This window comes from Rhamphochromis sp. 'chilingali' (assembly GCF_963969265.1).
Source record: "Rhamphochromis sp. 'chilingali' genome assembly, chromosome: 5".
Classification (NCBI taxonomy): Eukaryota; Metazoa; Chordata; class Actinopteri; order Cichliformes; family Cichlidae; genus Rhamphochromis; species Rhamphochromis sp. 'chilingali'.
In genome coordinates this window covers 8,699,023-8,723,184 of record NC_137932.1, presented here as the reverse complement: position 1 = coordinate 8,723,184, position 24,162 = coordinate 8,699,023, and the positions used below count along the sequence as shown (strand labels likewise).

Sequence of the window (24,162 nt, the reverse complement as noted above, 5' to 3'; positions counted from 1 at the left end):
ACTGGACAAATGTTGTTAATGTTTATCTGAATATATGATCTACAGAAATGAATGAATACTACAACTTTACACAAAAGTTAATTTTTAAATAATCACCTTAAGTCCTGGCCATTGTCATCTGATGACACGTCATCAATATGCACCTGATCACATTCCTGTATACAGATACACATAAAAATAACAATTATTGCAAGCACAATGTGCCGAAGATAGAATATAGACATGTTGTGACATTTACAGTATGTTAACTTCAGTTTCACCACTAGAGGGCAGCAGTTGTATCTAACTGGGTAATGGTTTGGACCTCAGGCTTCCTCCCACAGCCCAAAGTCATTATGTTAATTCAATTCAGTTCTATTCAGATTTTATTCCTATAGCACATTTAAAAGCAACAGAGTTGACCAAAGTGCTTCACAATTAGTTAAGAACAAGAGAAAACAATAGAGAAACAAATACAGATAAACGAGAAGACGATGTATTAACTTAAAAGTCAAAAGTTAAGATAACTGTTGATTGGAAATTGGCTTTAGATGTGACTGTGAGCACGAATTTTGACAGTGGTGTCCCCTACCGTTTGCTCAGTCCAAGCTGGTGTATGATAAGGTGTGTATATCAAATCAGTGGAACAATGACATTCTCAACATTACGCTTTGTGCAAAAGCTAAAGACGGAGCAAAAACTGTTGACAATGTTAACAGCTGTGACTCACCTCCAGGTCATTAAAAAATAAGTGTGTGTCAGCCAAGTTGAAGATCATCTCTTCCATCCTCAGACCCAGTGTTACCGCCATGGGAGGGTCCTAAGAGAAGAGGAAGATAACATCATCATGACATCAACATGACAACAAATTTCCAGAGTTAATACTTACTTCCACCTCAAAAACCATTTTAGACCCCCCACCCTCAACAAACCCCTATTTGTATACTTGGTACGTTCCGCTCATCACTGCAGACGCTGACAGACAGGTTGCACTTGTTCTGTCCCATCAGCATTCCTTACGTTTTGAGGGGGGGGAGAGAGCAAGATTGTGTCCCTCCATGTGTGTGTGTTGCAAATTGTAGGTGCCCTCAAAGGGAGATGCCTGGAGTGTATGTGGTGTGTGAATGGTTTGTGTGTGTCTATGTGTGTGTGTGTGTGTGTGTGTGTGTGTGTGCGGGCGTTCTGGAGAACGCGGCCTGCACTGCCAGGCTAGCGCTCAGCTGCAAAAACTATCATCTGTGATAGGTCAGCAAGGGTCGACAGCTTGCCGCACGATTCGCTGACGCTGTCAGACGACCAGAATAGAAAGAAACTAACAGGAAGGAGAGCGAAAGTGAGCAGGCGAGGTGCTCAGGCACGGAAAGCGAGAGAAACTGGCGGCATTCATGAATGTCAGAAAGTGCAAAAGGATGTGCATCTTAAATCAGAAATTTGCTAACGGTGAGGAAGACTGAGGACGATCGCCTAAAGTCTTTTTCATTTAATCAAAACTGTCACCACATATACTTATGAGTTCTGTACCATAACAACACATGTTACTGAAATTTGTTATCTCTGACACACAGTGAACGACAGAGATTGAAGAGCATCTGTTAAATCTCCACTATGACTCATCACTGGCTATATTCTACGCACATACAAAAGTCAATAACTCCTACTTGTTATTGCTAAATAACTATTATAATATTACTGCACAAAAATCCAGATGCACTCTTCACCTTCGCTGGTATCACTTAAGCTCTGGAAACTCAACACTTCCTCATGATGTGAGCAGCATACTAAGTATAGTAAGAAACAGAGAGTGAGATTGGCTTGTGCGATAAAGACGTCTATGCTTGTATTGACAAAAAGGCAAAACATCATTTGGAGCAGCTGTATCCTCAAAGCACCATGAGAGGGGCACTTAGGTCTTGTGGTTTCTATGTTAATAGTGTAAACACTATTTTGGGTGAGGTGTGAACAGACACAGCTGCTGCTATATTTCTCAAGGGCAGCGGCAGAAAACGAGGTGAAAAAAATTCTCTCACAAATATTTTCAGGCAAATATTAGGAGGCATATCCTTTTTTTTTTAATGCCGATGATTTGCCAGTTGTCATGAGCCATGCGGGTAATCTGACGTGGCGTGCTATGAGAGGGTACATTAAACCCCGATTTGAGTTCTTGGAAACATCTAATTCACTAGTTTGCAAGTCAAGACAAATGCAAAACCTCACTTCTTGATATTACCATTCAATTCAGTGCTTCTCTACAGAAAATACAACACAAAGAGGCTGAATTATCCATCAAGACCACGTGTGCCCTCGCTCTAAACATGGCATTTTACAACTCACCAGGGCCTGTCTTATGCCCATTAAATCCCAATTGCCAAACCTTAAAGTCCACAAATGCAGAACAACTAGGAAGCACATCAATGCCTGCAAACCCTATTTGTAAAAAGCCTGGGCTCCTATGGCTCAATGCAAGTCGGGCTCCAAATTGTGCGTACGCTGTGCCAGCTTTTGTTCGACTGCCAAACAGCAATATCAGAACGGATTTATGATGCAAAGTCCGTACAGGCGGGCTGGTGGCCACGCCGGTGCCCACAGGAAACGACATCACCCAATAAAAATCTGCAGCCTTGGCTACGCGGGACGACCACAGATCAGTTCCAAGAACATTTTTTATTAAAATAAAGGGAACTATAAACAAGGATGCTGTTATGGGAGAAGGAGAGACCACCAAATAAGTTCACAGAGAAAAGCGGAATAAACATCAGCCCAAGTAAGAAATTAGCACATTAAATTATCATTCAATTAAAGAAAGCATTGGCAATTTAAAGACTTGTTTTATAATCCATTAGATTATCATCCCAAATTGACCGTAACATTCCTGAAGTGGCTGATGTCATTTTGAAAAATCTACAGAGACAAATGAAGCTTATTCACTTTGCGTGCTCATTGTGAAAATCAAAGTAAGGATGGAAACTCTGGTTTCAGAGATGGTGTATGAAGGTGGAGTATTGGTCCCTAAAAATCTGCTTCACTGATAGATCCTCACTACATTATATAATTTACCAATTTATGGTAACTTACCAATTTTAATCTATGTTGATTGTATCTTTTCAAGAAAACATTAACTTTCAAAGCTAAAATTTAACCTAGCATTTAACGTTATTTTCCACCTGTAAATAAGAAGAGGTGGGATGTGTTTTCAGAATGTGGCCATGTACCACCAAAAAAAAGCTCCACACCTCACTACACCACAGGGCACAGTAGCCTGAACAGTAAACCACCACCATATATTTTCTTCAAGAGAGTAAGTATACCCTTGATTAACTATGCAGCAAGTGTGAGCGCCCTTATAACAGCAGGAATTTTAGCTGTTTAATAGTGCAGATCATTCAGGTGTGCCCAAATCTCCCCAGCAAATTCACCTTAAAGTTATACCGTGAAATGTTCAGACAAATAGCCAAAACCCCAAGAGCTACATCTTAGACTTTACAGGTCTGTGGTAGCATACTAAATGCTCATGACAATGCAATTAGAAAAAATACTGAACAAGAATTGCTAGCTTGGAAGTGTTACCAGAAGAAAGGCTCCCGGGCAGCGTGAACATGGAGGCAGAATTTAGGGATGTAAAGTTGCTTCTGAACAAACCACAGGAACTTTTAGAACAATGTCCTTTGAACAGACGAGACCAAAGTGGAGATGTGTGGCCATAATGTGTGATGTTTAGAGAAAATCAAACACAGAATATCAGCACAAATGCCTCATACCAACTGTCTGCCACAGCGGTTACACAAGGTGATGATTTGGGTTTGTTTTGCAGCTACAGGACCTCGGCACCTTGCAATCATCGAGTTGACCATGAACCGCTCTGTATACTAAAGTGTTCTGGAGTAAAATTTGAGGCCATGTGTCTAGCAGCTAAAGCTGGCCCAAATTGGGTCACAAAAAGGACAATGACCTCAAGCACAGCAGCAAATCGACAACAGAATGACAGAAAAAGGAAAAAGAAAAAACAAACAAACAAACAAGGCAATCAAAGTCCAGATCTAAACGCCACTTAAGTGCTGTGGACATCAAACAATTTAACAAGTTATTGCTGCTAAAGCTAGCTGCACAAACTATCGAATCATTTGGTGTACTTAGGGCTGCGTTACATAGCTGAGGTGCAGCTTAGCAGACAGCTGCTGGGTGCAGCTGCTGGTGTCAGCACCAACACGCCACACCTCTAATAATGCGTAACATTAGGTGTCATCACTTAACTGGGTGAGTTTACCTCCTGTTGTACTGTAACAATTTTCGTTTTCTTTCTGTACCAGATTTTTTAAATGAGTATCCACATGAATAGACTCACTTGGGGAGTTGAAGGTTCAAGAAACAACACTGGCTTTATTTTCATGCCCACCTTTTGTAAAGTTCAAGATTAGGCCCTCCTCTCGATGGCTCAGTTATTATGGATGATCTATTATGAGTTGTGTTAGTAGTCAAACTGATGCTTAAGCTTTAAATCTGGCACGATGTGAAGGTTCATTGCTCGTGAATCCAATGGGCAGTCAAGCGTAGATACATATAGAAGCTTTACGAACAGTAAACTTAACGTAGCAAGTAAACACAGTAAAACAGTCTTACCTTGCCATATTTTTGTGCATAGGAGCCTGTGAGCAGAGAATGGAAGACAATAATCGTCTCATCCAGATCCCAAACAAACACCCTCTGCACATCACAACAAAAAAGACACAATGCAAGAAATTTGAGTCTATTCTTCTGATTTTACAAATGGCCCTTATTTAATAAGTACATTTATTTATTAAGTACAAATGTTCTGATTTATCAACATTTTCATTCCTGAATTTACTTACACTTCATGAACAAATGTAGATGTGAATCTGTACATGAAAATATTATGATTGTCTAGGTGGAGTTAGGAAACAGACAAACATAGGCTACATCATTATAGTAAGATGATAGCATGATTATTATACTACTATTATTGCCTATTGGTTATTATTTACTGCTTTCAAAAACACCATAAATCAATAAAATGCTCAGAATTACAGTCGGATTTAACCTAAAATTAAATTGTATGTAAAGAAAACAAAGTAGGAGATATAAAGATGCAGACTTTAAAGTGTTTACTTAAACATATCCCAGCATTCCTTTTCTCTTATCTTAAAATATCTGGTCTTCCATTAAAAATGACTTCTATTATTGCTGGATGTCATCACCTACAGTCTAATATCTTGGCACTATCCCACTGGTGCTTTTTATTTATTTTTAATGAGTTTCTCATCACAGGCTGACAGATCATGTTCTCCTTGTCGTCCATCTGTTTTCTTCTTTTTCTTATATTCTGTTAGCCTTTTTTTCACATCAGCTTTGATGTCCAAACCTGAGCCACAGTGAGCGTTCTCAGGAGAAACAATATTCTAAACCTCTGTTATTTCAGCCGGAGCCTCGCTTTATGAAGAGGGCGCCTTTTCTGTCCCCGTCTTTGGACGCGATTGTTTCAGTTTCTTCAGTCTGTCTCCTGCTTTCTTGCTTTAGAGATGCAAGCTCAACTCTCACAACGCTGTCACCACTTCTTTCTTTTTTCCCCCTGCCATCTAATCTAATTCCATCTAACGGTAAATGCTTCCTTATATAGAGAAACTGGGACGGAGCAGGATGCAGATTGCACAACCCTGCTGTTTCACAGTTTGATTTACTAATATAATGCGCAGTAGTACAAATAAAATAGTCCGGTGTACAGATTTTATAAATCTGCTGTTAATATAGCATCTACACTTTTTTGTTTTGTTTTACATATATGCATATTAGCAAATAAGGGCCAATATATACATTCAGGCCTGTATTGACAATGACAATGACTCTAATAGCTTCTGCTTGATTGAATTTGGAGACTAAAGTAAAGAAAATGGACAAAGATCAAAGAAAATACCATGTGTCCATGGGAGCATTCATTCAGTAATCTCGGTGCTCTCAGTGTATGTTTTCTAGTCTCTTACCTCCAGGTCACTATCAGGAGGAGGGGAGGGGTTGTTCTTGCGGCCCCTGCCCCGAGACTTAGACCCCCCACTCCGGCAGGCTCTGTCATCCAGCTCTTTGATGGGTGTGGAAGGGCTCTGCACTGTATCAAAGTCCCCTGAGAGTGTATATAAACACACACAGGGCTTTTGAAACATTTTAAATTTACATGTGATCAAATATCTGTCTTAAACTGCACAAGCAATCACAAACTAAAGTCACTCCATTAAAAGCAGCACTAATGATGTGGTTTGAGGTGATCCCACAGGTGCTCTGGAGTTGTAGCCACTTCAGGAGAAGCAATAATTCAAACCCTGTACAGTAATAAGCCATGTTGTCAGGTTTAATAATTCAAGGTAATTGGCATGACGGATCAACTTAAAGGCTACCAAGAAACCTAAACAAAAGTACCACCGGTATTCTGACTGATTCATGACAGCGTGCACATGCAAAGATTTAACAGGGGAGTGGGAAGATTGAAGTGTGCAATAAATTAGTTAGGTTAGGTAATGTGATGCTTCTTGCTAAGATACAGTACATACAATTTTCTTGAGGAGAATACATGGGAATGCTCCCAAAGGCTCAAACACACACACACGCACACTTTCCTAACGCCATATGCTCCCACTGCTGCGCGGTAACTAGAACCAGACTCTGAGCTTCGGCTCGCATATTATTATGTCTCAATCAGGGAGAAAAAGGGAGGGGGGGTGGAGAGAGTGAAAGGGGGGGTGGGGGGGGGGGGGGGGGTGGATAAAGATACTCACACACAAGAAAAAGTTGGTGATAAAATAAAAAAAGACACTCCTGGACAAAGAGCGAAAGAGAAAAAGTGAGAAAGCCAGCGGAAGAAAAAGAGCTAGTGACAGGAAGAATGATAAGCTCCTTTAATCAGGCTTCCTGAATTACAGCCAAAATAAACCAAATAATAATATGGAAAAAACGAAAAGCCGAACACGAATCCATATTCCTGAGCACAAGTGTGCAGTTTAAGTCCTTCTTGCTTCCCACTTTCTCCTCCGGCTTGCCCACCAAAGTGCAATATTTAACGTGACTTGTCTCTAATCAAAGTCTCGGACGCTAATGTAAACACATGTCGATTCTCCAATTAGCCAGCGCAATGCCAGGTAACTATGGCTACAGTCTAAAGTTACTTCCTGTGCTTCATCATCGTAGAAAGAGGGCTTTGAACTCAGTTAACTTAAAACTGTGGAAACAAGATTATGAAACCGCAATCAGAAGTGGTGAAAAATTCTTTTGACATTTGTTTGCATATTTATGAAGTTAGAGCCGGGGTGTGGTGTTGGTAATTCGACTGCTTCTTTCTAAACTATGCCCATGTTAACACAAACCTGGGTGAAGTTCAGCAGCCTGTCCGGTTATGGCGGGGGTGGGATCTTGCAGCTGGTAGGCTGCTGTGGAACCGGTGCCATCCACGTTGTTGGAGGTCATGTACGTCCCGTAAGGGGAGGTGGAATAATACTGAGCATACTGGTTTTGGCCAAATGTCGTATATGAGGGATAATCCTGCGGAAAATAACAAGAATTATGAGCACGCAAAGACATACCAAGCAAACAAAAAGAAACAGGGAGACGGAGAGGTTTTCCTGAAAGGACCAGTCTGACTTCTGAAGACAGATTTTACAAGTGTTCCCTCTCATGTCTCTAATCTTTTGTCCCTGCCTTTCTGTATTTTATATCTCTGAAACAATTAAAACCTCGTGCTGCTGCTTTTTACAGACCCAGTGGAGATGGACGTTTTTTATGAGTCAGCTCTCTAAACCTGTCACTACATCCATCTCCAGAAGTCCTTAAACAAAGCCACACACAATAAGAAGGCACAGTTGGTGTGTAGTCATACAGTGCAACACTTGTGCGCACGCTCTGAAGTATCAAAAGGGGTAAAGGAAAAATGTAAACGCAACAGAGTCATAGAAAGTAAGCTTGTTTCTACATAGAGATTTTTACTTTGACTTGCATTTGTTTCCCGGAGACTAACCATGACTTCGACTTTACTTTGCTTACCCAACAAGATTAACCCTAACCTTAAACCAACTTAAATGTTGCAATTCATGCAACTGGATCTTGCTTCTTTGTCCCCAAAAGAGAGGCAGGTCCCCACAGTGTGACTGTTTAAAAAGATTTATGTCCCCACAACATGAGTAATACAAGTACACACACATACGCACACACTATATTCCCCCTTAATCCACCCACATGGGCCAAACCTTGACTTTCTTCCTGTAAACAGCCACATCTATCATAGTGAGACATTAAAATCCCCCTTTAAGCATTTTTACTACCACAATGCAATTCACCATATGGACATAGAGAAATATTCAGACCATAACACTCTTTCACAAAGACTAATTGTCTGTTTCTCTCCCAGAATTTTCCCTGTTGCAAGGTTGCATTGTGATGATGAAAACTGCGTGGGAGCATGCCTGGAAAACCATTTCTGGTCTGAAATCCTAATGCAACTAATATGAAATTCGTATTAGTATGATAGACCAACCTGTGTTCACAAATGCATGCGGTCGTACCTGCTGTGTGGCAGTGTAGTTGGCGGGGTTGGACACTGAGTTGTTGGTGGTGTAGAGGCCTGAGGAAGGAGTGAAACTGGAACCTGTTCAGAAATTAACCCCCCTTTAGCAAGAACTTAAAAACCAAAAATGTTTAAGTTAAATAAAAGGCTGTGTTATAAACAGACCTGGCATTGGATAGGGGGAGTAGGCAGTCTGTCCAGGCTGAGGTGTGGTAAAGCCGGGGCTGTAGCTGAGGCCTGTCTGCAGAGGAGACTGACTCTGGGCTAGGCCGCTTTCTGTTTTTATGCCGGGAAGCATTACACCGAGGTCTATGGCAATTGAAAAAAAAATAATGATATTAAATGTTTCAGCTTTAATTTGCAGAGTTTAACAAAAGTCTCTTCTTCCTCAGAAGACTTGGAGACTTCCACCTGCTACTGAGGGTGCTTAAGAACTTCTGCTCCTGCACCATCAAGAGCGTCCTGACGGGAAACATCTGCACCTGGTTTGGGAACGGCACCAAGCAGGACAGACAAGATCTGCAAAGAGTGGTGCGCTCGGCTGAACTCATCATTCAATCAGAGCTTCCTGACCTGCTGTCCATCTACACCAAGCAGTGCAAGACTAAAGCCAGGAAGATTATGATGGACCTCTCCCATCCCAACAATGGACTCCTCTCATTTCTTTTTATTCATAATTTCTTACGTAAACTGTTATTTGCACATTTTAACTGTAAATTTCTAAGTTAAAATCTGCAAATTTTGTAGTAATCTGTAAATATGTAAATCATTTAATGGTCGGGCATTGCACAGCAATAAGCATTTCACCACGTGTCGTACTGTGTATGGTTGTGTGTGTGACAAATAAAATTTGAATTTGAAAAGTATTGCATTAACTATTTACATATACATTGTCCCCAGTTTTAGAGACTCGAAATAAACTGAACAAACTAACGTAATTTCAATTATAAGGATTATTTTTATAACAATAATCCTTTGCAGTTAATGACTGACTGAAGTCAAGATACTATGGGCATCACTATATGCTCCTTCCATGCTTGAGATGCTCTGCCAGGCCTTTACTTCCACCACCTTCAGTTGCTGCTTGTTTGAGGTTCTCGGTGCATTCAGTTTTGTCATCAGTAACTGCAAAGCATGCTCTGATTGGCTGTGATCAGGTGACTGAAAAGCATATCCCATCAGAAAGAGTCTATTTTTCTTGCTTTCAGAAACTCTAGGTTGCTTTTGCAGTTCGTTTTGGGTCATTAACGTTTGCACTGTGAAGTGCTGTCCAATCAGTTTTGCAGCTGAATCTGAGCAGAGAGTAAAGCCCATAATACTTCACAATTCATCCTGCTACTTCTATCAGCAGTCACATCATCAATAAACACTAGTGACCCAGCTCCACTGGCACCCATACACATTAATCTCAGTTCCATGTGTCCAAAAATTTTTGTCAGAACTGTGCAGACTCTTTTAGATGTTTTCTGGCAAAGTCCACTCTGGCCTTCTTGTTCTTGAGTGTAACCAGCGGTCTGCACTTTGCTGGTCTGCATTTCCATTCATGAAGGTGTTGCTTGATTGTAGGCCTTGACAATGAAACACCTATCTCTGTGAAAGTGTTCCCGACGTGTTTAAATGTTCTGAAGTTGTTTTTCTTAACCACGGAAATAGTTCTGTCCTCATCCACTTTAGTTAGCCTCTGTGTTCTTTCAAGACTTTTGGTGTTGCTGAGATGGGCAGTAACGCCGTAGATTTTTAAGAGTCTACCAGTGATTTGGCCACTGTCTCTCTGATAGCTTTATTTGGGCTTCCCTCACTTACATCAACATCTCTTTAGACCTCATTTTGACAGTTTTAATGAAGAATAACCAAAATGTAATATAAAAACACTTTGAATCAACTCCACATTTTCATCTGCTTAATTTTTCATTGAATAACAAATGAATAGGCCTTACTGGGACACGAAACTGAACAAAAGTCAACTACGCAATTAATTTTGAGCCTCTAAAAATGGGGAGACTGGTATGAAAATGGCTGTAATTTCTAAACAGTTAATACAATACTTTTGTTAATTCAATTTAATTAAAGCTGGAAGTCTGCTCTTCAATCACATCTTGATTGCTTGTTTTAAAATCCAGTGCGGTGGTGTACAACAGGAAAAGTTACAAGAGATTGTTTCATCGCCTACATACTTATGGATCTAACTGCATATTGTCCTCATTCTGCTACGAGTTCACTTTCAGTTCAGTTTATTCGAATCTTTGGCTGTACCCAGTTGCAATGATTGAATGGGTGAAAATATTTAATTTCTCCCCAAATAGAATACAGCATAATGAGTTTACTTCTAGTTTTTAAAGGGCATCCAAACCAGTCACTCAGCACAAACACATCAACCCAGTTGCATGGGAAAACTTAGGTTTGAGTTTGAACAATGTCTCCTACCACAAAATAATACCATATAAATAAGATTCCTTCTTTCACACAACACTTGCAGTTTAGTTTGTAAATCTTCGAAAAATAATTTTTCTGCAGTTTTTGTATGGAGATGTGTGGGTAGAACTATGTGGCTTATTCAGCGTGTGTTGGTTCACACCATAGGTAGACAATCCGTAGGCCTGGCCTGTCTGCGAATAAGCAGTATAGACGGTTGATTGCTGCATGCTGCTGAACTGAGGTTGGCCGGTGTACGTCGGCATGGAAGGAGCTGCCGGCGTGGAGAGGATGTGAGGGTAGGGCCTATAAGAGAGAGGAAAGTGACAGTGGGAGTAGGTAAATTAGCCACTTGGTATATTATAGCATTTAGGAGTTATTTCGTTGAGTAAAATTCAACTTTAGCTAACCTTACAGAATGTAAACAAAGATGCCTGTTCAGTTTTAAAACTTGGACTTACTTGGATGGGTAGAGAGGGGGAGAGTACTGGTGGGCTGAACGAGGGCTGTAGCCGCTGCTGGTGATTACTAAAAACAGCAAAATAATCAAAAACAACAAGGCAAAAACATGTTACGGATGGTGTCAACTCAAATCTGCTGTTTTTCTGAGCATTTACCAAAACCACTCCTGAGCAGGACAATTCGGGGCCTCCAGCTTATTTGAGCCGAGATGCCGTTCCAGTAAACGTAATTTGAAGCATTTTGAATGGAGGGGAGCCAAGTTCTTCCTTTAGAGATCACCGCAGTCCCTGAAACCCTTACAGTGGGCCTCATAGCAAAACACAATGTCTGTTTGTGGTCATTGAGATGTCAGAGCTCAGTACTGACAAACACCCTGCTGGGTTTAAACCCCTCTCTCTGTTTTGTAGAATGGCTTTGTGTGTGTGTTACAGTGTGAAAGAGAATGGGGGACGTGTGTGAGTCCAAAAAAAAAGAAAAAAGACAAATGTAAAATGTCTCTGCCCCTCTCTTATCCCTCTGCCAGCCTTTGATGATGCAATCCAAGGACAGGCAATATTTCACTGGATTAAAGCTTTCAGCAGGTCTACCAGTGAGCTCAAATGGATGATGGTGATTGTGTGACTTCTGTGCGTCTGAACAAAAACAGACAAGCGGAGACCAGAAGGCATTTATATTTCTGCGTCTATCTATGGCTGATTCAGTTGTCAACTCACTGTACTTTTTTTCCCCATCTACAGTCTTACAGCAACTCCGAGTGCAGAGGGATTTGATTTTTTCAAACCTACACTGTTTTTAAAAAGCAGTGTATTCACCTGAATCACAGAATGTATATTATATATTGATCAGCTTTCTGACCACTATCACAGCTACTTATACAACTACTACATAAAGACAGTCAAAAGGTTAAACTCAAGCCTGCAAATTTAAAATTAGCAATAGCTGTTTTGGGGAAGCAAGTTAAAAACTAACTATAATCTATGCAAAATACACTTCTTCTGGTTTTGTCACAAGTCCACACGCCATTATCCTGCCCATGATGCTTTGCAAATTCCTAGTCTTCCTTTTGGATTCTTAATGCTAGATTAATGAATAAACTCTGACTGACAGGTATGGACTTTGGTGATATTTCTGAATTGTGTGCATATTTATCCAAGGGTCTGTGCTTTACCTGAGCCTGCATATGTATCCAGGGCTGTGTCCCCTGTCGTAGTAACTGTATCGCTGTTGTTCAACGGCTCTGTTTTCACTTAAAGGAAAAGGAAAAGGTCAGTATTAGGGTAAAGCAGTAAAGACTTCCCGCAACACACAGACAGAAACAAACCTTAGTGGGTAAGAGCAGAAAACGTCCATGCAATTCCAGCATGTCAACTTAATGCTGCGTGCAGGGTTCCCATTGCAAGCACTATTTAATTTCACAGTCTTTAAATGGCTCTCTATAACCACTATGCTTGAAGCTTTTTACTTCGTCATTGTTTTCTGATGCTATTTTTAAGATATGGATGACTTTGAAAACTATAAAATGTAAGTAACACATTCAAAAATGAATTAATGCAAAGTGATCCTTAGCAAATGTTTGCGATTTATTGCCCTCCCCCTGCAAATTTATCAAATTCCCCTCTTTTCAGAGGGTCTTTGGTAGGAACCCTGTAAATATACTATAAAAATAAAAAAATAAAAAAGAGAGAAAGAAACTTCACACACAGTAATAAACTGGGATGCAGAAAAACAATGAAGATTCAGAAAGCAGAGAAAAAATTCACAGCAAACCAAAAATCAGTCAGAGCAACTCTGGCAAGAACCAACAAACAAAACCCAAAATAAAAAAAACACAACTAACAACAAGTCAACAACCGTGGCTAGCTAAAACTAAAGAAAGTTCAACGGCTATGCTTTTGCTGTATTGCTGTAAAATCTTTGCTCTGGGATTCACACACATGCACCTCTGTACCATATTCCTTGGAGCCTGTGGCAGGGGATGGGCTGCTGCAGCCCAACAGCCAATCAGCCGTGTTAAGAACGGTCATGCTTTCACCTATAGGGGTGCAAGGTGGGAAGGTGATGAGGATACGACCCACTGAAAACCAGATGCAGGTCAAAGGTATACGGGGTCACATGGTACTGATCTTTTCGTAGACATTTGCGTTGAATATAAAAGAAAAACAAACATTCCCGAAATAGTTATATTGTGAGAATATTTAAAGACTTGTGTTTTTTTCCCCATCGTCTTGCTTTCATGTTTTCTTGCCAAGTTATTAAGACGGTCAGTAACAATTTTGTCTCTATGCTAAATATGAAGCTAGAGTAAGGAAATGGTTAGCTTATAAAACTGGTAGAACAGCTGCTTCCCAGCGCTCCAAAAGCTTAGAAACAAGATGTCAGTAAAGGCATATATAACCCCCAACCTGCTGATTTTTTGTACAGATTAAAACAAACTGATTTCAGAACTCTAGAGGTGCTGGTAGGTGGATTTTGTTACCCTTGGACAAAGCCAGACGTAATTTTCCCACCTGTTAAGTCTAGTTTGAGTCTTAAATCAAAGGTAATATATCCATTTGGGTGTAGGTCAAAATAACCCTTATGTATCTCACACTGGATTTTGGTAAGCCCTTCAAATCATTCTCTGTCTGAATAATTTTCCCTTTAAGTCACCCCATTTATGCAAACATTCTTGTAATTGGCTGCCCCTTAGGGAAAAAGAGAAAAGAAAAATAGCTGGGTGAGTCAATGTGGTGCAAATGGTTGTCTGTCTCTATGTGCTTTCCCCCGCGACAGACTGATGACCTGTCCGGGGTGTACCCTGCCTCTCACCCTAAGACAGCTGAGATAGGCTCCAGCCCACCAGCAACCCTGAATTGGATAAACTGAAGAGAACGGATGGATTGGGCTCCTGTGCTCACATCCATAACCAGAAGGCTGTGATGACCATATTAAGGATATCCCTTCTTTATGATATCAAAGATCCAATAAAAAAAACTTTCTGAAACTGAGCATGTTTCAGAAGAAAGAACTGATGCTGCCTCAATTGGTCACACAAAGTCACACAGCAACCCATGTAGTGAGTCTTCATGTCACTTCGGAGGAATTTTGGCCCACTCTTCTTTGCAGAATAGTTTCAATTCAACAACATTAAAGGGTTTTTAAGCATGATCGTCCTGTCATGCCAAAGAATCTCAATCAGAAATCCAGACTATAACTAGGCCACTCCAAAACCTTTTTTCTCTGAGCCATTCAGAGGTGGAATGCTGGTGTTTCAAATTATTGTCCTGCTTGAATATCAGGGCATGAACTGATGGCCGGACATTCTCCTCATTCTCCAGAATTTTCTGGTAGAGAGCAGAATTTATGGTTCCATCAGTTATGGCAAGTCGTCCAGGTCCTGAAACAGCAAAGCAGCCACAAACCATCCCACTACCACCACCATGTTTGAATATTGGTTTTGTATTTTTATGAAATACTGTGTTAGTTTTATGCCAGATAAAACAGAACTCAGATCTTCCCAAAAGTTCAAGTGTTGTCTCATCAGTCCAGAGAATATTTTCCCAGAAGTCTTGGGCATCATCAAGTTTTTTGGCAAATGTGAATCTTTGTGTTCTTTTTGGTCATCAGCGGTTTTCTCCTTGGAACTCTCCAAAGGGTGCCATTTTTGCCCAGTCTTTGTTATTGTTGAATCATGAACACTGACCATAACTGAAGGAACGTATGGCCTTTTAGTTCTTTAGATGTTATTCTCAGTTCTTTTGTGACCTCCTGAATGAATTGTCGATGTGCTCTTGGAGTAATTTTGGTAGCTTGACCGCTCCGGAGAAGGTTCACCATGGTTCCACTTTTTCTCCATTTGTGGAAAATAGCTCTCACCATGCAGTCCCAATGCCTTAGAAATGGCAGTTTCCAACCAGTGACTTTAACCGATTCTAAACAGGTCTTACATTTCTATAGATGGTGGCATGATCTGGGACTTTTTGAGGTCTATAAGCCTATTTCACTTTGTCATACAGATTCTGTTTCAATAAGTTCTTGATTCAACAGGTCTGGTAGTAGCCAGGACTGGTTGTAGCTAATGAAACTGAACTGAATTTTGGTTAAACACATTTAATCCCTGATTCATCCACAAAAAGGCACATTTAGATAGCTTGAGTTAGAGTGAGAAATATAAATACATATACATTCTGGGGACATGTGAGACTAACATTAATATGTCAAAGTAGAAGGATATGCGACTTTTAAGACAGAGCTATTTTATTATAATACATGACAACTGTATCTGCTTTAACAAACAGCTATTAGATTAATCTCCTGATATTTCTGTCTCTACAAATATGTTCTTGCTAAAGTCTCGAGCTATTCTTCTAATTAGCAGCTCATCTATCATCACATGATTGCGCTTTTTAAAAGAAGAGGACACCTGTTAATCAGTTTATCATTCTACATAATGTGTTTCAGGGGCTTCTTTTCTCAAACGCCCATCACTAGCAACCATCTGAAAACTCAATTGAGTTCAGGACAACTTCATTAATCCCCTAAGGGAACAATACAATCCACTGGACAAGCTGTAATGAAGACAAATGAATTGCTATGGAGATGGCCTTTGGGCCTGAGCGTTCGCTGATGTCAGGTGAGGGGAATGTTGAGTATGTAGATTGTTTTGGCTCTCTGTGAAGCCCGAGCTCTGTCTGCTTAAATCATTAACTGTGAGCTCATCAAAAATGATTTAATGTGCTCTAATACAGTCTCGGTGTGCTGTTAGCCCACACTGAGCATGTGTGACTGCGAGTATGTTAACACATCAAAATGACTAAAATACAGCATCTCACTTTTTCCATGACATTATTATTATTATTAGAAGTGGTTTCCACCGCCTGGTAAATCAGCAATAGATCAAACAATGGCCCTCAACAAAAGTACCATGTCCAGGGCTATATCATCAAACTGTCCTGACAGAAATGGTTCCAGAGGACAGAGCATGAGAAAGTGGGAAGATCAAGGGTGAGAGGAGAAAAAAAAGATTAATAGAAAGAAGGAGAAACGCATACGGACTCAGAGTAAAGAAAAAGAAGAAAAAGAGAGGAGCGGGCTCACTGGTGTTGACATATAAGAGAGCAGTGATGCTTTAATGCTCTTGTAGAGGAAATAGTTTCCAGTGGGATTTTGAGCTTGCTCTCCAACACACACATACAGACACTTTGCCAAGCCGTTAGCGGAGGAGTGCAGAAGTGCTTCGCCGTGTGTTTACACACATTCTCCGGTGGTTTATTCAAGAACTCATGCCAGCTTGGAAGTGTGTATGCATGCATTTGTATGTGCGTGTGTCCCTCCATCTCCATAAATTCCTCAAAAAGTATTTATCTCTACATGCTGAAAGGATTTCTGACTGATGATTTTGCAATAAATTTCATTGCATTACATTTTTCTCATCAAATGCTCTTGCCTTAAGTGACTTTCAACATGTGCATTGGACCTCCTTTGGCATTAAGATTATATTAAAAAAAGGAATAAAAGACAATGAGTATTCTGAATGGAGGAGTTTAGACTTTCAACTACATTTTATACAACGTAAAAAAAAATAGAAATCAGTAAATTCACTGTTCCTGCATCAATGGCTCTCTCCTTTCTTCAAAGAAATAATTCACCCTTTAACTTTAATACATCATGGACCTTTATGCAGCATTTCAAGTAAACGTACATACTGGCAAATTTGTTTTCTAGCTTAGAGTTAGAAAGGACTAAGAGGGTCAGATTAGTTAGCCTTGAAACACATGAAACTGTTGGCTTTTTCCTGTCCAAATGTAACCAATCTGGCTTACCAGCACCTTTTTAAGCTTAAAAATGAACAAATCTTGTTTGTTTAGTTCAAAAGGGAAACATATAGGTTTTATTTATTTATTTCTTATATAGTATATTTGATATTTATGTATCTGACATACCCCATGTTGGTGTTGTTCCTGGATAAACATTGCATCTGACGGATGATGTTGTCTGAGCAATCAGTTAGCATTAGCCAAGAGGTTAGCTAATGCTATAAAGAAACTATCACTTGTAGCAAAGCAACATTGGTAACCTAAATTTAAATCTAAATGTAACCCAAACAATATTTATCATATTGTATAAATGAATAAAGAAAATGCTTGAAATGCTTAGCATTTGTTCCAGAAGAGAATTTTATACTAACAAAAGCCCCCCCACCCCAACATTACAAAGCTATGACATCACAACATTATTGGTCAGCTGTAACACTCATTCTGGACCAACATTAATATGACGATGTGGGAAAAGCATCCACACAGGGATATTAGGTCATGCCTTTGACTACAGTTGGCCATAGTCAGACAGTGGTTTTGTGACACAGTGGGCAGTCAATAATGCAAAGATCTATTGCAGCAGCATATCGAATGTCCTTTTTCATGGAAGAAGATTGCAAACAAAGAAAGATTCATATAATTTAACGTCAACCTTTATTTTGGAAAAATAAAACTTAATTTTTAAAATTCTTAGTTCTTTTTTTGTGCTTTACTTAAACTGGCATCTTAGAGTGGGAGGGAGCTGATCAGCTACTTGAAAGTAATGTGGGGATGGTGGAGTAGCATTGGGGTTGCCATGAACCCATAAGCCCACTTTTTCTCAGAAAACAACTAAATCTATGCATTTGCCATCATATTGACTTCCTCTGGGAATGTGTGCAGATTTATTAAGCAGTCGAACACATTTTTTTCTTTGAGTTTCAGATACACAGCTGAGTACAAAATACTGGAGCCCCTAAGAAAACCTCCTAAAAATCCCATCTTCTCACCTCCTGTTCCATTGGTGGTGATAGACGGGCTGCCAAGGTTGTTCTTGTCCAGCTTGGAGCCTGTCGAATCTCCACCTCCCACTCGGTTATGAGGACTGGCTAGGTCCTGCATTTCCATAGACCTATTTGGGGAGAGAAGATGGCAAGGAAAAAGAGGTAAACTCTCTTCTACTGTTATGTGCTGTATGTGCTATTTAATGAATAGCAGATCAATGCCAATATGTTCTCACAGGTGGGAATTTACATCGACCATACATTATGTTAAGATCCCACTGTACTGTAGATCCTCACAGTCATAAACTTCATACTTCTCAGCACCAGTTAGCTTACATGAGCATGTGTTCAGAGGGGCTACACCTTGTATGTGGGCCTGCTGGCTCTTTTATGGTGTGGCGGTATGTGTGTGTGTGTATATATATAAATTCTGGGCTCCAATACAAACCCACAGCCTGCCAGCGTGCTTTAGTTTTACAATGTGTTCCACATGCATGACTGGGACGAACCAGCACACAAGGTGGTAATGGTAAAGTGAGAGTGTGTCTGCGTGTGTGCGCGGATGACTGGAAGTGGAAGTAAGTAAGACATGAACAGAGTGCAGATGCACATAGTGGAATAAAAGTCTGCCTTTTGTGTATTACAGTTTATTGTGGCAACAACTGCTCTCTCTATAGGCTCTATAACCCCTAACTAAGAGGTAAAAATCCTATTAATAAATTTTTATAGTTCTAGATTTCAAGCAAATGTATATTAAATACTTTATTCAGACTTTTCACCACTGTTACCACAAACCCAGATTTCAGTACATTCGGACCAAGACTATAGTTTCATGTTGAATCGGTCTGTGTGTGGACAATACTTCTTACGAATGTGTGTGTGTGCATATTTCTGAGCACTGACTCATGCAGCCCGCAGGTTGGTCACACTTGTGCTCTTGTGTGAGACATCAAAGCCAGAAATGACAGAGATGGAAGAAGAATAAAACAAATGCGGGCCGCTGCTGCTCGGTGTGTGTTTATGCGCGCACGTGTGTGTGTGTACGAAAAGAGAGCGTGTGCATCTGTGTGGCGGTCTGGCAGAAGGCCATCTCAATGCTATGGGCAGATAGTATCTCCACACATGACTGCAACCCACAGTCGGACTGACGGGTATAAACATATAGCTTTCAGCAAACGAGAAAGACCCTGCTAAACGGTGCAAAATGGAGAATGCGTGAAAGATAAACACTCTAAATCAGCTCTCTCCATTTCGGTCAACTCTTCTTTTTGTTTCCTTATTTACGGCTAAACACTCATTTTGTTCTCCCGTTCATTGCATGGACGTCAACGACAGTTTACGGCGGACAAAATAAACGAGCCAAGTCCTACCTTCAAACAAAGGCCTTAAGTGTATCTGCTACACAAGGGAAAAGTTAAGAACTTTCACAGATTATGTTGCCGCCACCACTTCGTTTCCCACCCCCAACCCGCATTTTTTTTTCTCTCCATCATGTGCTTAAACCCCTTCATCCATCCTTTTCTTTTGTCTTTCAACAGCAGGAAATGATTCTGTCTCCCCTTCTTGTTTTTTCCTCTTTTCCCTCTGTTTCACTCCTCTCGGGAGGCGATGGCAAGAGTTGTGGTGTTTCATAAACTCTTCTCTGGTTTTCACATCATGGCTCGGTTATTGAAAAAATATGCTCTATATTACCGAGATGCACGGCGCGTTTTGTTATTAAATTAGCAGATTTAGGCCTGTAGCTGGTTGTTTTTGATTTATCCACTCCTTTCCCCCCTCTTAACTGAATAAGTTGCAGTATATAAACAGAAGCCCATTTCAGAGGATTTTTTTATGCAAGAAAGTGCCTTCTTGTCAATTCCTTCTGAAGGCAAAAAAAAGAAGAAGAAGAAAAAGAAAAATAGTTAGGAGCTGCAATGCAGCTGTTAAGAAGTATAAACTGCTTCATCAATAAGCTACCAAAGGGGGACAAAAGGGGAAAACAGGTAGTAAGAGAAGAATGGCAAAGCTACAGGATCCTGGCATGCAGTAAGTCAAATCTCCAAATTGTCAGGTTGCAGCTACTCTGTTTCTGCAATTTAAGCTATTTCAGACTAGGATAAGTAGTTAAAGTGGATAATTAAAAAAACAAAAACAAAACTGTCTACATTTGCCAGCACTTCAGGCTATCAACAGCTAACTAGACGCAGCATGCTACAGCAGTCTTTTGACACTGTAAAATTTTTTGACTCTCGATGAAGCTCCCAGCGCACAGTTTTTGTGCTGATGTTAATGCCTAAAGCTTTCAGCTGATCGTAGAATTCCCAAGAGGGGAGGAATTCCACAAACTGGAGGGGGCATCGTAGTACAGAGACAGACAGATTGCACTAAGGGTGCTTGATTTTCCTGAATTCAAAGATTCAAAGGTGTAGCATTTTAGTGCATGTAGTTGATTTCCTAATTTGACTAATTGATGTACTGACTGTGTGTAAAGCACATTCCCTTTTTATTGTCTGTTTGATCAAATCAGTACATCTTTTCCTCTTTGTGTGTGTGTGTGTGTGTGTGTGTGTGTGTGTGTGTGTGTGTGTGTGTGTGTGTGTGTGTGTAGGTGTGCAGTTTTAGGACACAGAGGTCTTGGGGAAGTGTTGATGACCTCATCACTGCTTGCAACTGCAGTGAAACCTCACCTCTCTGTACCATGACTAATGAACTAGGACGGACACACACACACACACACACACACACACACACACACACACACACACACACACACACACACACACACAGTTCTGAAAAAGCACATTCTGTATCTCACATTATGCAAACAGACACATGAGCGTACCTGACGTCTGAAGGGTCTGGAACATGAGATTCAGTGTGTGATTTCTTTACCTGCCGAGACAACAGAGGAAAGGAAATGTTATTAAACACACACACACACACACACACACACACACACACACACACACACACACACACACACACACATACAGTTCATGAGAAAACGCATTTAGTGTGTCATAAACAAACCTCATAAATCAGTTTGTAAACAGGACAGATTATATTAGTATTAACACCGAAGTGGCTAACACATTTAACTAACAAATTAAGGTTTGCCAGTTCGATCCTGGGGGGAGACACAAATCCTTTCGGGCTTGCGTTTGGGAAGGGCATCCCGCTTAAAAATCTGTCAATTCCAACATGTGCCACTACCGACCATGTTAATACGTGAGCAGCTGAACACAGATCTTTTTTTCATATACTAGAATCATCACATTTTGAACAACACCAAATACAGAGAAAATTCTGCCAAGTAGGCATTAAAAACCCAAATCGCATCATCAGTTACCTCAACGGGAAATTACATCACATCAAATGTGACTTACAAATGTTCTCATTTTCAAATGTTAAATGTTTAAAAAGAAATAAATCAGGATGTGGTGTCAGTAGCTGTAGCCGCCACTGTGACAGAAGTACTAACTGGCATCTAAGTGACAGATATTAATTTTCCCTTGTTCACCCGTGACCCCACTCCAGCTCACGCTCAAGCCTCATTTTCAACCCTTAAAGAGTTGAAAGGTCACGGCGGGGTCATGTTAGGTCAAAGCACGGGGTTTAGTCTTCGCCGTTAAACAGGTCACCACAGACACTAAAACAAGCCTTAACTTTTTTTGTGTGGGTGGGGGGACATTTGGCCATGTCAGTTAGTGCGCTGGAACTTTTTACTTCTTCACTGATGTAGGGAAGAAAAAAGAATCAAGAAAACACTCTTCAGCCGCAAACTTTCTCCTTGTGCTCACACGCAGGCTGTTGCTGTGTGTGAGGGTATGTGTGCAGCTAGACTGCAGACCAGTGGTTCTCTATTAAAATTCCTCTGTCTTATTTGCAACAGGAACTAATTAGAACAGTAAATGCAGGGCGGAGCCAGGGCCAATGTGTACCAGCTGCCCTATAATCACTGTGTCAACACACTGCTGAGGTGTAGGGCACGTGTGGGGTGCCAAAGACACACACCCGTACATGGAAATTCGCATACAGACGCACACCCACACCAAATTCAAGCAGTCATTTGCACATTATCGCAATCACAGGTAAGTATACAGAGAAAGTGCATGGCTAAGCAGACTCTGAACTGCAGGTATGTAGACATTTTAATATTTATGTGTGTGTGTGTGTGTGTGTGTGTGTGTGTGTGTGTGTGTGTGTGTGTGTGTGTGTGTGTGTGTGGAGAACACACTGTGCTGTTATGGTTCTGATTAGAGGGTCCTGCTGTGAGTGAATAAGAAGCAGCACTTAGCTGTTTAAGACGGGGTTCAAAGGTTAGCCGGTGCCCTAGTATGGATCACTTTACACACACACACACACACACACACACACACACACACACACACACACACACACACACACACACACACAAGCCACTTTCATGTCACGTTTCATGCTTTAGTGAAATTTAACAAGGCTGTCACTCACGACATCAGCGTCATGGCCGTGAGAAACTGCAATGCACATGTAACGTACACATAGGGCTACATACAGCACGCAGGTGTACACACAGCTCTCGTGCGTATACACACACACACACACACTTGAAAATACACAAGCCGGACTGTTTCTGTCCCGGCATGATCTGTGAAAGCACACGCGGGCTTTGATCCTGAAAAGCTTTTATCGTCGTGCTTTATCCCCACGCACGCTTTCCCTCCGCGTCAACCGCGGTCTAGAGGCTCTCACCTCTCTTAACATCTCGCCACTTTTATCTTTTTCAGTCGGATCGAGGACAACTAGTTTCACATTTAAACAGATTCCACATATTGATTTTACTCAACTCTCTTACTGATCTAATCACATCACAATTTCTTTTTAACATAATAAAACAATCAAAAGCATTATTTTTCCTGTTTCATCCAGCTTTCATTTGTTCCACTTGTTTTGGCTTTGATCAATACAGACTTTAGCCATTTTCATCGACTATATTATTAAACTACATTATTGATGTCAACTTGCAGCACATTAAAAAAAGCTGCAAATAAATGATGACTAAGCCCCGCATTTAGATAGTCTATGCTATTCTTCCTTTATTTTGTAGTACAATGCACCAATTTTCATTTCTAATACTGAAACGACACACCTCTGAGTCCACTCTTTGGTGGCCACTATGCTCGAAGACCCCAATTGTGTCACCTGAGCCATTTAAATAGGTGACCTTTGACCTGGTTGGCCAGGTGACCGGTCTAGAACACTACCTAGGCAGCCCGAGCACTCCCTACGGGAAAAATACAAGTGCTACAGGTAATTAGAACTAATAACAATGATTTATTAAAGGGAATTATACACTGCTGTGTTTGTGTAACTAATGATGTTTGTTCAATCTAATGGATGTAATAATAACGTGAGGCCTTCTTTGGCCTTAAGAAGCATTAACGCGTATGTGAGAGTCAGAAATAAGCAGAAGCTGCCCTTGGTCTAGTCAGAGTTGTGTTTCCTTCTCTTGCTTGTTCTTCTAAAAAGAAAAGTTCACTACAGAATCCAAAAGTGTTCATAAAAATGGTGCTTGAACGAGTTTTTTGTTATTTTCTTTGATACATTATGGAAGTTCAGTGCAGGAAGACAAAACAGGGATGGAGAATGAAGAACAACACATAATCCAGCACATCAGCAATGAGTGAGTTACACACACACTTAATATTTGATGGTTTTAAAAAACACAATTTCTAAATTTGTCTACAAATAAGATTTTATGGTTCACAATTTTTTAAAAAAAGGTTTTTTTTGTCAATTTCTGTCGCTATCCTACTTTGATCAAAATTGTAATTTTTTTTTTACTTTTTTAAAAACTGGAAAATACAGATGAGGTTATATTTTCTACATTAACATTTAAAAAAACAAGTGGAATATTTTTCAGTATATGTGAAAACAGTACTATGAAGAATAAAACACGCCTTGTATTAAAAGCACAAAGAAAAATGTATTTACACAGAATTACGGTAAAAGC

General features: G+C 40.3%; 1 protein-coding gene across 7 annotated transcripts in view; it reads right to left on the bottom strand.

Annotated features, from left to right (window-relative positions):
* The window catches only part of eya4 (EYA transcriptional coactivator and phosphatase 4), a 51,450-nt gene that overhangs the window by 7,927 nt on the left and 19,361 nt on the right, over window positions 1-24,162 (bottom strand). For 5 of the 7 annotated variants that reach the window (XR_013971576.1, XM_080881840.1, XM_080881839.1 and 2 more), the window contains 13 exons: window positions 21,010-21,059; window positions 18,192-18,313; window positions 13,356-13,439; window positions 12,576-12,653; window positions 11,407-11,473; window positions 11,109-11,251; window positions 8,699-8,842; window positions 8,532-8,614; window positions 7,341-7,515; window positions 5,970-6,106; window positions 4,594-4,677; window positions 710-799; window positions 97-155 (listed from right to left, as the gene is read on the bottom strand). Coding sequence is in view for 6 of the 7 variants with exons in the window: in XM_080881840.1 (XP_080737966.1) it covers window positions 97-155; window positions 710-799; window positions 4,594-4,677; window positions 5,970-6,106; window positions 7,341-7,515; window positions 8,532-8,614; window positions 8,699-8,842; window positions 11,109-11,251; window positions 11,407-11,473; window positions 12,576-12,653; window positions 13,356-13,439; window positions 18,192-18,313; window positions 21,010-21,059 (1,316 nt within the window). In the remaining variant the exon portion in view is untranslated. The remainder of the gene's footprint in view (window positions 1-96; window positions 156-709; window positions 800-4,593; window positions 4,678-5,969; window positions 6,107-7,340; window positions 7,516-8,531; window positions 8,615-8,698; window positions 8,843-11,108; window positions 11,252-11,406; window positions 11,474-12,575; window positions 12,654-13,355; window positions 13,440-18,191; window positions 18,314-21,009; window positions 21,060-24,162) is intronic. The other 2 variants (XM_080881842.1, XM_080881841.1) reach the window with 1 other exon arrangement.